This window comes from Rhea americana, unplaced genomic scaffold (genome assembly GCF_003343005.1).
Source record: "Rhea americana isolate MKP2758 unplaced genomic scaffold, rheAme1 scaffold_328, whole genome shotgun sequence".
NCBI lineage: Eukaryota > Metazoa > Chordata > Aves > Rheiformes > Rheidae > Rhea > Rhea americana.
In genome coordinates, this window is record NW_028186455.1 from 17,674 (window position 1) to 31,294 (window position 13,621).

The window sequence follows — 13,621 nt, forward strand, 5'->3', positions numbered from 1 at the left end:
CCCCTCCAGGCCTCCCCCACAGTGGCCCCCCCACTCTTGGCATGGCCGAGGGGCAGCTTTAGCTGCGTCGCCTGCGTCACCAGTGGGCTGTCCTGAAGCAACCGCGCAGGAACTGTACGGGCGCAGYGCCCCGGGCCCCTGTGGCGCCTAGGGGCACACGCCAGCCGTGATAAATAACTACCGCAAATGTAATAAAATGTCTGAACAGACAAGCTGTCAAGGAAATACGAGTTGCTGTCCAGTACTTGGATAATACATGGAGAAATAACTAGAGCTTATTTAAAAAAAAAAAAAAAAGATTGGGGTTTATACACTTCTCAGAAACAAGCATTTTTGACTAACTATTATATGTGCCTGTCATGGAATACTTTTTCCTCTTGCTTCTTTTTGTGTGCATGCAGGTGCTAGGTTTTTATTCTAACTGTTGTCTGTGTTAACAGAACAGTGTTCTAAYAGCCTCTAAATGGAATCATTAATGTATTGTGCTTTTCAGACATTCAGCTTGGGGTGGTTTCTTCATTAATTACCATTTTTATCCCACAGTAATGTTACTCTGGTTTGTCCGCRTTCACTGACCACATAAAATAAGATACAGGACATCTTGAAGGCATTATTTGCCGAGTCCTTAAAGACTCGGGAAACTAGGGTAAGGGGAGGAAGAGTGGATGCTTGTAAAAGGATTAGATCCTTCACTTCCTGGGATGATCTTTAATTTCATTTTTAAAAGATCCTTTCAGTCTAGGTCATTCCTTTGAATCTAGTCCAGATGATTAGTAGCTCTATATGGCAAAATTTTATTGTTTTCGTAGCCTAGATGAAATGAGTTTTGTGGGTTTCAGTCCACTTCTTGCCTGATCAGGCTGATGTTTTTCAAATAACCGACTGTAGTCGTGTGAATTCAGTGGTCTGGATGTCAGGCACCGCTGCCCTCATGCCCTCGTGGTTGGAGATGGTCAGGCCAGAGCAGTGTTGTGTCTATAGGGAAGGGATGAGGGACTGTTTTGAGGGCTTCATTCTCCAGTGCCATAGAATATAGAATGTTCCCTTGCTAGTAAGTGTTTCAAACTTGCCTACTATGGAGTGTCTGTACTTATTACTTATTTTAGGCTTTATTTTTCTGGCTTAAGATCAACATGTCTTGTTTCTAATTTTRCTTTTAAAAATGCCTAATACTCTCCTTAAAACTATATTGTAATCTCTTTCTTTGTCAAGTAAAAAGAAAGGAAGTTTTCTGTTAACACCTTGCCCGTGTAGACAAAAAAGAGCRTGTTTCTATAACAGATGAGTAAATTTTTGTAAATTAGCCTAACCCTTACTTGCTTGTCTTAAGGACTTGCATCTCTGCTCATACTTGCTCATCTGAACTATCCCAGTTGAGTATACCAATCCCATGACTAAAAGAAATACCTGAAAAATAAATAGTTGTTTCTTCATTTGCTACTTTTATCTGGTTTTAGAGGGTTGTCCTTGCAATTTCTRTGGTAACTTTGTCTAAGAGTGAGTAAAGTTGATTGAGTTTTTAGCAGGGTTAATAACTGATTGTGACTTTCTCAAGCAGAAATGTGTTTAGAAAGTCTTGAATTAATTCAAGACTTCCATTTAGAGAGCAACCTATAGCTGCAATCAAGTGCTAGGAAGTTAATAGATAACATACACATTTGAGCACAAACTGCAGTACTAGGAATTTATGAATGTAGGGCTGCCCACAAATTGCAGCCTGCAAGTTGATGGCTTACAGGAGGTTATTGCACATRCTAAGTAACCGTGACTCAAATGGGAGTCTCAAAGGATCTCAGATGCTGGCATATCCCACATATTGAGCATGACAGGTCTTCCTCCTCCCTTACTGGCACTGTTTACTTGGATGACTTATCTTCCTTTTTTTTTTCTAGCATCCTTATAGGATTGTTTTGCTTATGGAAAAAGATAGTATTAGGCCTCAGCTGAAAGTATGCTTAGCAGCTGGAAGGAGGCAAGCTGGCACTGTGTGACCAAGCAGCTGCTCCTGATGTAGGACACAGTCTCCTGGTGCTTCTGCTGCTCCACGATCCCTGCTTCAGGAACCGCCCCAGCCGTGTGGGAGGAGGGCAGCGGGTGGTTGGGTCCCAGGCTGGATATCGCCGACCAAGGAAGCTGTGGATTGCCCTCGCTATGGCTCTGAGCATTGGTTGGTACAGCATTCATCTCCCAGCTGTGCAGTGGGGTAGGAGATGCACTGCGGCACAGCCCCTCTGTTTGTGTCTCTTCTCAACAGTCCTGGAGGATGATGAAATCCCTTACTTTCATTACATCCATCTCCCAATTCRTAAGCTGCCTCCTGTGCAGGTTCCTGTTTGCAAAGCCTCTGAGATTTTTAAATATTTACCTGTCCAAAGTATGTTGCATTTTCAGCATTATACAGCTGCATRCCTATGAACTAGTTTTCAGTAGCCTTTGCGTGACTGTTCATTTTCCCCAGGTACAAAAGAGTGCATGTTCACCTTCCTTGGCTGTTCTGCCACTTGTCTAGGATCTTATCTTGATGAGTCTCACCTAGAAAACARTGTGTGCATAACTTGTTGTTACAGACTCCTCCTGGCTCCCAGTGGGGTAAAATTCTCAGTAATAATAGGTTTAGCATGTGGCCCGGTACCTTTTCAGTATCCTTGGGATAGCATTGTTCAGAGGAAGCCTTGCCTGTGTTTGAATAGCACTCAGGGTGCCAGGAGGAAGACTAGAGGAAAAGGAAACGGGGGAGCTGCTGGTTTGTCTTGCATTCACATCAGATGACAGGAAGTGGAAATTGAGGTTGGCTGCAGTGATCTGTGGAGCCACATCTGTGCGAGTAACTCAAAGCTCTGGGTAACCCAAGTCATTGCCATAATAAAGCTTTTTACACATGTTCGCACCTTTTTTTTTCTTTCTTTTTTTTTTAAGGCTTCGCGTTTTCCATGACAGATCTTCCTTCAATTCTAAAGACCTTTTTGCTTGGAGAACTACTGGCTGAATTACTGTTAATGCCCCCTCTGTATTAACAATAACAAATCCTAATCAGAGCCTGAAATTTTTATTTATACAAGACTTTGGTTTTAAACTATTCCACATAGAATAGATGACTTGCAGTTGTAGAAATTGTGTGCATGATTTAAAAATTTTTTGCATCGTCTAGAATGTAAAGATTCTAAATAGCGTAGGCTTTATATAGATTGCTTCTAGACTTTTTAAATTAAAWTTTTTTTAAGAAATGACTATTACTTTTCTGCCAAGAAAGTAAAATAAATGTTATTTGATTGTAGAGGTTCTCGGAAGAAAAACAAAGTGTTCCTTTTGGCATGGTAGCTGCAGATTTTTGTTGTTGTTTTTACTAAACAGATATAATGAGAATCATCATTGCCCTTCCATTGACTCCGTAATTGCCACAGGAGGAACAACGCTCTAGTGTTAAGGACTTCATTTTCATACTGCTGAAATTGCAATCTGATTTTGGTAGCAGTATTCTTTAGAAGAGGGGAGCTTACATGTTTTGGAGGCTCTGAAAATTCAACRTGTGGGATTTTATATGTATAATATATACATCACACATGTCCAAAGCTGGTGTTTTTACATATACATCTGTGTCTGCTTGTAGGTAGTTTGAGTAGTGGTAAAAGTGGGCTTACTGTTTAACCAGCCTCTTCTCCTCCTCCTCTTGTATTCCTATCTCTTGCGTTCTGCACAGGGATTTAGGGTTTATAGGACTCTTGGAATACCTTAACACTTCAGTGCTTCAGCTCTATTCTGAAGGATGTAGGAAGCCTTCCATAATCAATTACAATGTGTTTATTCCCCCTGGGCAATAACTTGGCCCTTCTGCRTTGCTAGTCTGAACGCTTGCTGCACCTTCACCTCTTTAAAAAGTGCATATCCTGGATGTCCACCGTGACCCATCCTGTGAGATGACTCACATTCCTGGAACTTTCTTGCCTGCCTCCTGAAGCTTAACAAAGAGTGATAGCCTGTTTCAAACATCCTACCAGGCTTTATTAGGGAAAAATGTTGTCTGCCCTTCCCACTTGGACCCTCACTAAAGTTCCCTGATGCTTTGGATGTCTTGGGACACTACCGATCCTTCATTTTTAGACAGGCACTCTGTTTTTTTCCAGTGCCTGGTGGTCTGTGTGCACTTCCAGTAATCTTGCTGAGCTTTCAAAGCTCTGAGTGTTCATCTCATTCTGCAAGCTGGAAATCAGGCTGAGAGGCTAAGTGGCTTCCTAAAGCTGTACAGCTAATCAGGAGGAGAAGTCAGGAGTCCTAAGATGCCTTTTTTAAAACCCTTAGTCAATACTTCAGCTCTAGGGATGGGGTCAGCCAGCAAAATATTGATATGTGTAACTTTCCTTCTAGGTCAGCTACTGATGTTAAACATTTTGATCCAAGGAACCAAAAAAAGCTGCACAAAACTTCCAGAATTTGATGTGGCCTGTACAAAAATGTGCTCCTTATTTTATGTTGCTCAGTGCACTACATAYTAAGACAAATTCACTTGGGCTTTTCCCTGTTTTATTAGAAATGATAAACTTGCCACTGGATGGCAGGAAGATAAGTGGCTTAAATAAGTGTCAGTCTTTTGTGAGCATGTCATTGAAGTGCTGTCGGAACCAGAAGCACTGTTATTTATTTATTTATTTATTTATTGCCAGGCTGACACTGAGGCCTGTCTGATGCCTTTTCTACCTGGTCTACTGTCACTTTGTAGTTGCAGTTTATTCTGTTTTTTTCACATCTTTCTGCTTCCCCAGCTTTGCCAAGCAAGTAGGAAAGTGTCTGCATTTGTGTGTGATCTGGCCGTGTCCTTTTCAGCATGCTGACACTGCTTCACATGGAGGAGGGGTGGAACTAGCCATGCTTGTACGGGGAGAGGGAAGGCAGCATCAGTAGCAAGGATCGTGAGGGAAATAGGGTGCTGCGGACTATGGACTATGGCTGCTTGTGCAGAGAGAGGAGACAGCTTCAGGCAGTCGAATAAGGGCTAGAGAAGGGGAACGTTTAAGTTTGTAAGTAGGTGCAATTGGGAAAGGTAAGAGGCAAATCTTCCCAAACCCCTGGGGAGGCATTGCATAATTGTCCAAAAGCCAACTATTAATAGACCTTCTCCTCTGTGCCCTTCAGCTGGCACTGCTGGGGGGAAGGCTCTGTGCCACGAGGTTTTAGAGTAGTCAATGATTCAGGGCACCTCAGAGCTGTGGATGCTGAAGGGTTGCTGTAGAGAGCACGCAGCTCTGCAGGTATTTCAGAACACGTGGACAGAAAACTGCTTATGTGACTGACTGTGAAACATGGTGGGTGTTCTTCTCTCGGCTCCTTGCTTCCGAAATAATGAAAGGTGCCATAAACGCCTTCTCTCCTCTTCAGATACCACCTTCTCAAACTCCTTCAGAAGTTTGGCAAAGTAAAGCAATTTGACTTTCTCTTTCACAAGTCTGGTGCTCTGGAGGGTCAGCCGAGGGGTTACTGTTTTGTGAACTTTGAAACCAAACAGGTATGTTGCTTTTAATCTAAAATTCTGATTTGTGTGTCTGGTTGTTTCCTTCCCCTTTTAGGTCAATTTAAAGATAAAACAGGAAGCGATGACTTAAATATTTTGTCTATACAAACAGCCCTACTCTACTAGCCCAACTCTGAGACAGCTCTTGGAAGAGCAGTAGTTAGCAGTAGCACCTCCTCTATCCTATGCTGTCTTTTCCTGAATCTTGTTTTCTGGTGCTAATTTTCTGGTGCCAGTTCTTAGCCTTGTTTTGTTAGCGAGCTGGTTGGCTCCATGAGCGCACAAACACTAACCTATGCTGCCAGATGTGCAACATGATACGTCTGCAGGATCCTGGAGCAAACTCACTCTTGCTGCACATTCTGGAGTTTTAGCTCTTGCTACAAATCAAGAGTTTGAAGTTGTGCTATCTGTAGMATCAAAGCTGGGCTTCTTTTGTCATAATCCTGCTAAATTGTTTGAAAATTATGAAAAACAATGTGTTTGGAAATTACCTGTGTTTGTGTGCCTTCATCTTTTACTGGAGAATTGACGACAAGGATGTAGGCAGAGCCCTGGCACAGTGCAGTGCAATTCCCTTGCTGCTCTAGAAGCTGTCCTGGAACTATTACTCATACCAAGGTGGAACAGTATTGCAGCGTAACTGCTGTGGATCGAGTTGTAGGGGAGTGTCCCAAAACTGAGATTCCACTGCTGAGTCTAGATCAGGACCAGAGTGTGTTAGTAGGATCTGGAATAACTGCAGCAGGGTGTTAATGAGACATGTAATCACTGTAATGAATCACAGCATATTCTAGAGAAACAGTTCAGCAGAAATCTCCCCCAGAATGCTGTTCTAGTGCTCTCTGTGTTTGGTCCTTTCAAAACTGATCATCTCCCCCATTTCCTCCCTGCAACATGTGAAAGAATCTGCCTTATTGGTTTATAAAAAGTCTGGTTACTCAGGTAGATGTTGGAGTCTCCAGAGATATTCCTGGATTGGGATAGAATGGGATGAACTTCCAGTGCTGTCARTTAATTGTAGTTACCCAAGACTGACTTGCAAAGAAAAAAGGATCTTTCGATCTTGCATGGATTTGACTGAAGACTTAGTTTTGTTTATTGAACTGTCTTCCTGTGCAGGAAGCAGAAAAGGCGATCCAATGTCTCAATGGGAAGCTGGCCCTTTCCAAGAAATTGGTGGTGCGGTGGGCACATGCACAAGTCAAGGTAAGCTTGTTGTATTTTTAAATGTGCAAAATTAAATACATATTAATATCAAGGAACAATTCTTATCAATGCTGTCTTAGCCTGGCAAGATAAATTTCAGTCTGTTCTAGGAAACARCTCTCATGGAAATAATTTTAACAGTCTGACTTCTCTCATATACCTAAACTGTACTGGGTTAGCTATAGATAAAAATGGGCCATTTAAACGGATGCTTTTTGTAAAGAGTTTCTAATCAGAGTTGTATGAATAAACTACTTCTGTAGTCATCCAAATTCCAACTTTTCSCAAGTTTGGTGAATGATTGGCTTAAAGTTTCCTTTCTGATACTGCAGCAGCCTTTGTGGATAGGAGATGCAATGACATTCCCARTTACTAACTACTTCGTTCCACTTCTGAAAGCATTTATGTGGTAGCTGATCTAATTCTTCTGATTTTCAAAGCAACATATTTCATGTCTAAAATATATTTTTATTACTTTATTGCATAAACTATCAAGTTATTTTTATGTTAATTTAAGCAGTACCATCTTATATTTTAATTTCTTTGAAAGCTTGTCTCATCTCTCCTACAGTTGTTTAGTATCTGGTATTTAGTAAAGCAACTTATTTTCAAAAATATTCTTTTTGGAAAACTGGATTGCGGGGGGAGCTGCTTGCTGCTATTTACTTTTGGATAGTTTGCTTTTAACTTGTATTGATTATCCTATGTGCAGCTTTCTACCCTTTCTCTTATCAACTATACAGATGTATTTGTTTTGGATGCTAAAGAAACAGATACCTTTGTTAAAGAAGACCATGTTGTTTTAATTATTAGCTTCAAGGGCTCCAGGCTCCTGTCAGCACATCCAAACTTGTGTAAATCCAGTCTCCATTTTCTTGAGTTCTGTAACTATTAGAGTGCCACGTGCTTCCGGATGCCTGAAGAATGATCAGGCCATAAAAGGAGTTTCAGCCGGAGGAGTGAGCGTCTGCTCAGCTGGGAGTTCAGCAGAGTAGCCCAGTGCTTAGCAGTCCAGGGTATGGCAAAGAACGTGCATAAATAATCAGTTCAGTTTGCATGGCATTTTCTAATGTGTGAATGGAAAGATTTAACCATGCAAAACTTTGGCTTATTATAACAAGTGTTTATTTTAGGCGATACCAGTACCATGCTTAAGTAGTTTTAAGATGAGCAGCCAAGGCTTACCAGACGCTGTTAATTTGAGCAGCTCTGCTGAAAAACAAACCTGATCTTGCGCCAAGCGAAACAAAGAAGCAGAACACAGCAAATATAGTTCAGGAGGCCCGTTGCCCGCAGAGAAGACACTCACAAGCTGCTTTCTGTAGAAAGGAGATGGTTCCTAACTGTACTTCAATGTATTTTTTTTCCAGCACTACACAATTCTGTTTGGTTGTGTACTTGGGTTATCTTCTGACTCTACACAATGTCTGTATAAAGGGTATGGCAATGCRGTGGAGTAGTTGCCTTAAATTTTAACATATTTGCTTTGTGTCTTGTAGAAAGGGGAATAGGAAGCAATAACATGGGGTAAGGCTTACAGATCTGTAGTACAGTGTGTGCAAGTATGCAGTATCTACGTTCTGTATTGGCACTAAGCAAATACTACAGTTAGGATTTGTTTCAGTGTGTGACTACCAAAATCTTTCTTAGCGAAAGCCTCACAAAATCTGAGATGACTGAAATCCAAATTTAAAATGCATCTTTTGGYGAGTATTTCTTTGTTTGTAATTCTGGTTTACTTTAATACTTGGTCTCTTATTTGCAGAGATAYGATCATAATAAAAATGAGAAGATTCTTCCAATCAGTCTGGAGCCATCTTCCAGCACGGACCCACCCCAGTCTAACTTAAGGTAGGAGACTGGGCAGGTGAGGTGTGATCAAATGATGGGTGTGGTAGGAGACGAACTTCTTGGATTTCAATCAAATCTAGAGCTGGCATTATTAGTGTGTTAAAAATCTAAAAACACCTTTGCTGACACTTTAAAAGGGCAGCATGCTGCAAAGTAACTCACTTGATAGGGGATGCTTTTGAGACATGATATGTGTTTTCTGATATGTAAAACTATGGGAGCACTTAAAGGAAAAGAGGTAAAATGAGGAACTGGGAATGTGTAACGCGTGCAGCTTGTTTGGCCAGATTGTGCTGTATACTGCTTCACAGGAATTTCAGTAAGAGGTTCTGCCTCTGTTGGTTCCCAACAGTTGTGGCAGAAGCACTGCAAACAGACTGACTAGAGAGGCAGTAATTGCAACACATGCCTCTAAAARCACATCCCTACCTCTCCTGCAATCTACTTTAAAATATCCCAAGTTAGGAAAATAAGTCTTTTCTCCATCTGTCTGAAAGCACTGATTCAGAAAATTACTAGCCAGTTCTTAACAGAAATGCTGGCTGTAGAGGAGATTGAGATTCACGCTTTCTTCTAGGAAAGATTCTTACAGGAAAGGTAGATAATTCTGTCGAACATCCCARAGCAAGCGGAAATCTGTAATGTGGTATTTCACTGTACTAATTTGATTAAGCAAAACACTTACAAGTGAAGACTTCTTTGATAAGAGTAAAAACTTAAGGCATTCACAGTACTACTTCATATTAAACTAAAAGCATTTTGCCAGTGTTAAGGCCAGAAGGTCTTGTTCTGTGTGGGATTTGGTTGAATTTCCCAACCCCTTTGTTTACCTAAACCATGTATCCATGGTCATTGAAAGGGTATGTGAATTTTCTCTGCATTCTGTCAGTGGAATGCTATAAGGAAGCAGGACTGGGGATAATTAATTTGCCTGCAGATAAAATGAGCTTGAAATTCAGAAATGACACTGACAGTAGAAAATAATGAGCGGAGAGACTTGAGTCGTGTATCGTTAGCTGCATCACTGACACAAAGGAGTTGTTTCAGTGAGGATGGATGTTGTAAGAATCTGTACTGGAGAAGGGAATGTTCCGCGGTCCATGCCCATTAGAGGATTGTTAATAACAAAAGTCCTAGGAATTTGGGGTGTAACCTAGGRTAGCTTCTCCCTTTGGGATAAACTCTGGTAATGTTGAAATAATGTTTCTTCCTGACCTAATTAGAGTCTGGGGTTTTCCCATCCTGAGCAGTGTTGCAGCTTGGAGGAAGTCTGGCTTTCATTTCTCTGCTGTTTCCAGCAGCATAGTCTGAGCTGCACTRTGCTGCACATGCTCAGACCTCCTTAAATTACATCACTTTACATGAAGTAGGAAGCCTTTTAGTGTACTCATCTGGCTCCAAGTCCTCAAGAAAGTGCTGAGTAGGTGGAAGAGGCATTATTTTGTGGTGCTGTGATAGATCTTGGAGGACCTTTCCTAAGCAAATACATGCTGCGGATTCAAGAGAAACAGCATAGGCCTTAAGCAGAAGATTCCTGCTTCCCAACTTTATACTGCTCGTGAAGGTAGTGACATGAGCTGCATACCCACTCCTGGTGTAACGGAGCATTCGGATGCCACCCGCCCCATTGCTGTACTGCTGTTTGTTTACATGCTAAGAACAAACTCAATTTGTCTTCTGCTTTTCCTTTTCAGTGTCAGTGCAAAAATAAAGGCCATCGAAGCCAAGCTGAAAATGATGGCAGAAAATCCAGATGCTGAATTTCCAGCAACACCTGTTTATTCTTACTTCAAACCACCAGATAAGAAAAGGACTACTCCTTATTCCAGAGCTGCATGGAAATCCAGAAGATGATGCTTATGAATGGATATGGTAGCAAGAAACACTGCTCTATGTACCTGGAATCCTCCAACGCTTTTGTACTTTGTCTAGTGAGAAGGAAACTGCCACCTGAGCACAGTATCGATATATATGACACAGTGTTTTATGACACCTTAGGTGGTCTGCAGAATACTCCTTATTGCCAGTGTAGCTTCACAGCTGAATGCTGTCCAGAAAAGTAAGTTCTGTTCAAAGCCTATGATGAACACCCAGACAACCTCTTGTTAGTGTGCATTCAGTAGTGAGACTAGAAACAATAACCAGTGTATGGAGTAAAGCACATCCAAAATGTTCCATTTAACTGCTTACTTTCTAAAGTATTTTTAAACAAGGGGTATTCCACTTCGTGTTTTTTAATGGACAGAAAGCACTTGGTTATGAGTGACATTCTGTAGTTACCATGGAAAACTTCTTTTCATCTCAATAAAACTAATTTTAAATAGATCTTGCAACAATTCTAGCAACTGTGCTTTTGCAATATTCATATGCACTGAATAAATTAATTTTGCCTTTTGATTTGCTTGCTTTAAGACAAAGGTGGTCATGACACAGCACARACATTTTCATTTAGTTTGTAGGTATGTGCCTCTGTGTTGGAATTGGTAACTTTACGCACCACTGAGGTCTGTTCTGTGCTGTAAGCTTCACAAGGCAGCGGTGGCATTTCTAGTGTTCCCATTCAATAATCCCCTTTAGTGGTAGTTCTTCATAAACCAAATGTGACGGCATGAGAGTAACATCACTGCTTCAAAGGCGTCTGTCAGGCACATGACCTCCGCATTTACCCCCCAACCAGTCCGACTTCTGTTTTTTGCTGGCTGGTAAAGATGGTTGATTATGTCTCTTGGTGTAACGTGAGTGGCGCAAGCGTTTGTGGTGAGACARTGCTACTGTATGATCGAGGATTATCTGTAGGAGGTGTTTAATATGCAAGTCTAATACATAGCATTTTGCTTAAATCATCCGACATACAGTGCATTCTTTTCCCCAAACGTTCTCTGCAAAATTGAAAGACCCGGGGAGAGGCCGTCGTCCGGCAGCGTTCTCCTTTGTGCACGTAGCACTGCTGACGGTGTACAAGAGGGATGCTGGGGAGCGTGCGCTCTCCAGGACAGCGGATACTGTTCTGATTTTTGCCAACATCCAGTTTAGCACTTGAGTCCTTGCAGTAGTGAATCTTCGCCTCACCAGTCACTCTCAAGTTGCTTCAGCAACATGATGAACGGTGGTCTTGGAGAAGAGGAGAACATGGTATTTAAGCAGACCCTTGTTTCTCTATGCAGGTGTTGCTCACTTTTTTAGCAAGATAGGGTTTGTGTTCCTGAAGCAGTACGCCTGTCCTAGAGTGTAGGGCATGCTTCCCGTGTACGTGTGTATGATGGATGGATTGTTAAAAGCCTAAATTGTTTAAAAAGTAGGTGTCTCGCTATTGAATATTTACTTTCTAATTTTCTTTGGATACTTGACTAAAGAGAAGTTGTATCCTTTAGAGTTTGTACCCCGTGAATGACAATTACACCTATTTACATTCCTCTGTGAACAGCCTGTGTTTTGTTGTTCYTACGTGATCTAACATTTGTGGTGTTTGGGATTTCTATCTGTGTTGTTTAAAACAACTGYTGTTCCTATTATCAATAGGAATTTAGAAAATACCTAAATTCAAGTCAGGCGCATGGTTGTGTTCCCTTCAGAAACATACTTTCATGTTTATTTGTACTTAAATGCAATTTGTTGAAATTCTCATGGCCCTAAATAAATGTTTAAATGCATTTTTTCCTCTAGGAAAGTGAGGGTGATAAGCAGGAAGTGAGGGGTGGTAAATGCTTGGCGTGAGCTGAGGTCCGCTGATACAAGTCCGTGTCCGAGAGCGGTAGCCTTGCGCTGCCACGGTCGCTAACAGAAGTGCCTTGTGTATCTTTGGGCCAGGCTCGGACCTGGGGGAGCTTTACTGCAGGTCCCTATTTGTGTCCGTCATTGCCGTTACCACCAGCCTGGCAGGCGTTCGTGCTGCTTGCGCTTCCCAGGAATGCTGTGGTCTCCTGGAAGCGGGCTGCCGCTAGCGTAGCAAAGCCAAGGAGCTTCTAACGCTGGATCTGGGAGGATGTAAATAGTCGGTAACRCTCCTCGTGAGAGTCAGCGCTGGGGGCTTTATGTAGCGACCGTCATAAAATWCCTTTGAAAAGCACCTGGAAGCGTTGCTTCCCGCACCTTTCCTGGACAACGTGGCAGCCGTAAGTACGGAGATCTGCAGCGGGGTTGTCCGAGGGGGAGCGACGGGGCTTYGCCCTCGGCTGTCCCCTACCGCGGCTCCGACCCCATCGCGAAGCTGGCGCCGCGGGCGCGCGTTCCCCGAGCGGGGCCCGGTGCCTSCCTGCTGCGCCGCCCCGAGCAGGCGGGTGCCTACCGCGGCCTTCGGCCGTCTCCCTGCCGGCAGGGGCAGCGAGAGCAGGCGGCCGCGCGGCCCTCGGGGGGAGGTTGGTCCCAGGGCCGGGCAGCGGCTGGGCCAGCGTTGCCCTGCTCCGGGCTGGAGCAGGCTTTGCCGGCCTGTGCCGCCCCGCGGTACCGGCGTGCGGAAAGCCGCCAGCGTCGCACAGTCGTGGCGTGCAGCGGCCGACACAACGCCGCTTCGTTCTGGGATACAAACACCCCCCTTTTCGCCTTGTTCCGGCCAGCACCGGGCAGGCGGTTTGCTCTGCTCTGTCCGTGATAAATCCGAGGCGGTTTTTCTGGAGCGCTGGTGGCTCATTCGGACCCCGTCAGTAGGGGCGAGCGGTTTAAACTGTTTTTCAGCGTTGCTCCTCAGCACTTGTCTGCGCTGCTGCTGCTCCGTCCTCCCCGCGAGTCGCTCCGCAGAGGGAGGGGAGATRTGCTGGCAGGCCTGAGGCTGCATTTCTTGGGGTTAGCTGGGGCTTTCTTACAACCTCAATGTTTAAACCTAATGTCTCGTATTTATTCTAAAATGGCTTTCATCTGATTTCCCTCTCGGTTAACAATTTAGCTGTCAAAATCAATAACGGCGAGTATCCGTCCCCAGCCTCCATCAGCTCACGTTACGGCCCAGCAATTACTTCATGGCGGGGCGGCTGCTGCGGCTTTGCCGGGGAATTATCGGGTTACTGGCGCGGCCGGGGCGCAGCCGGGCACCCAGCGGGCCGCGCCGGGCCGGGCCGGGCCGGG

General features: G+C 43.5%; 2 protein-coding genes across 2 annotated transcripts in view; both read left to right on the top strand.

Moving 5' to 3' along the window:
• RBM18 (RNA binding motif protein 18) overlaps positions 1-11,984 on the top strand; it is a 13,484-nt gene extending 1,500 nt beyond the window's left edge. Inside the window, exons 2-5 of the mRNA XM_085310863.1 lie at positions 5,371-5,497; positions 6,626-6,712; positions 8,478-8,563; positions 10,258-11,984. Of these exons, the coding sequence (XP_085166989.1) occupies positions 5,371-5,497; positions 6,626-6,712; positions 8,478-8,563; positions 10,258-10,417 (460 nt within the window). The 3' untranslated portion in view covers positions 10,418-11,984. The remainder of the gene's footprint in view (positions 1-5,370; positions 5,498-6,625; positions 6,713-8,477; positions 8,564-10,257) is intronic.
• LHX6 (LIM homeobox 6) overlaps positions 11,660-13,621 on the top strand; it is a 17,248-nt gene continuing 15,286 nt past the window's right edge. The window contains exon 1 of the mRNA XM_085310864.1: positions 11,660-11,695. Coding sequence (XP_085166990.1) covers positions 11,660-11,695 — 36 coding nt within the window. The remainder of the gene's footprint in view (positions 11,696-13,621) is intronic.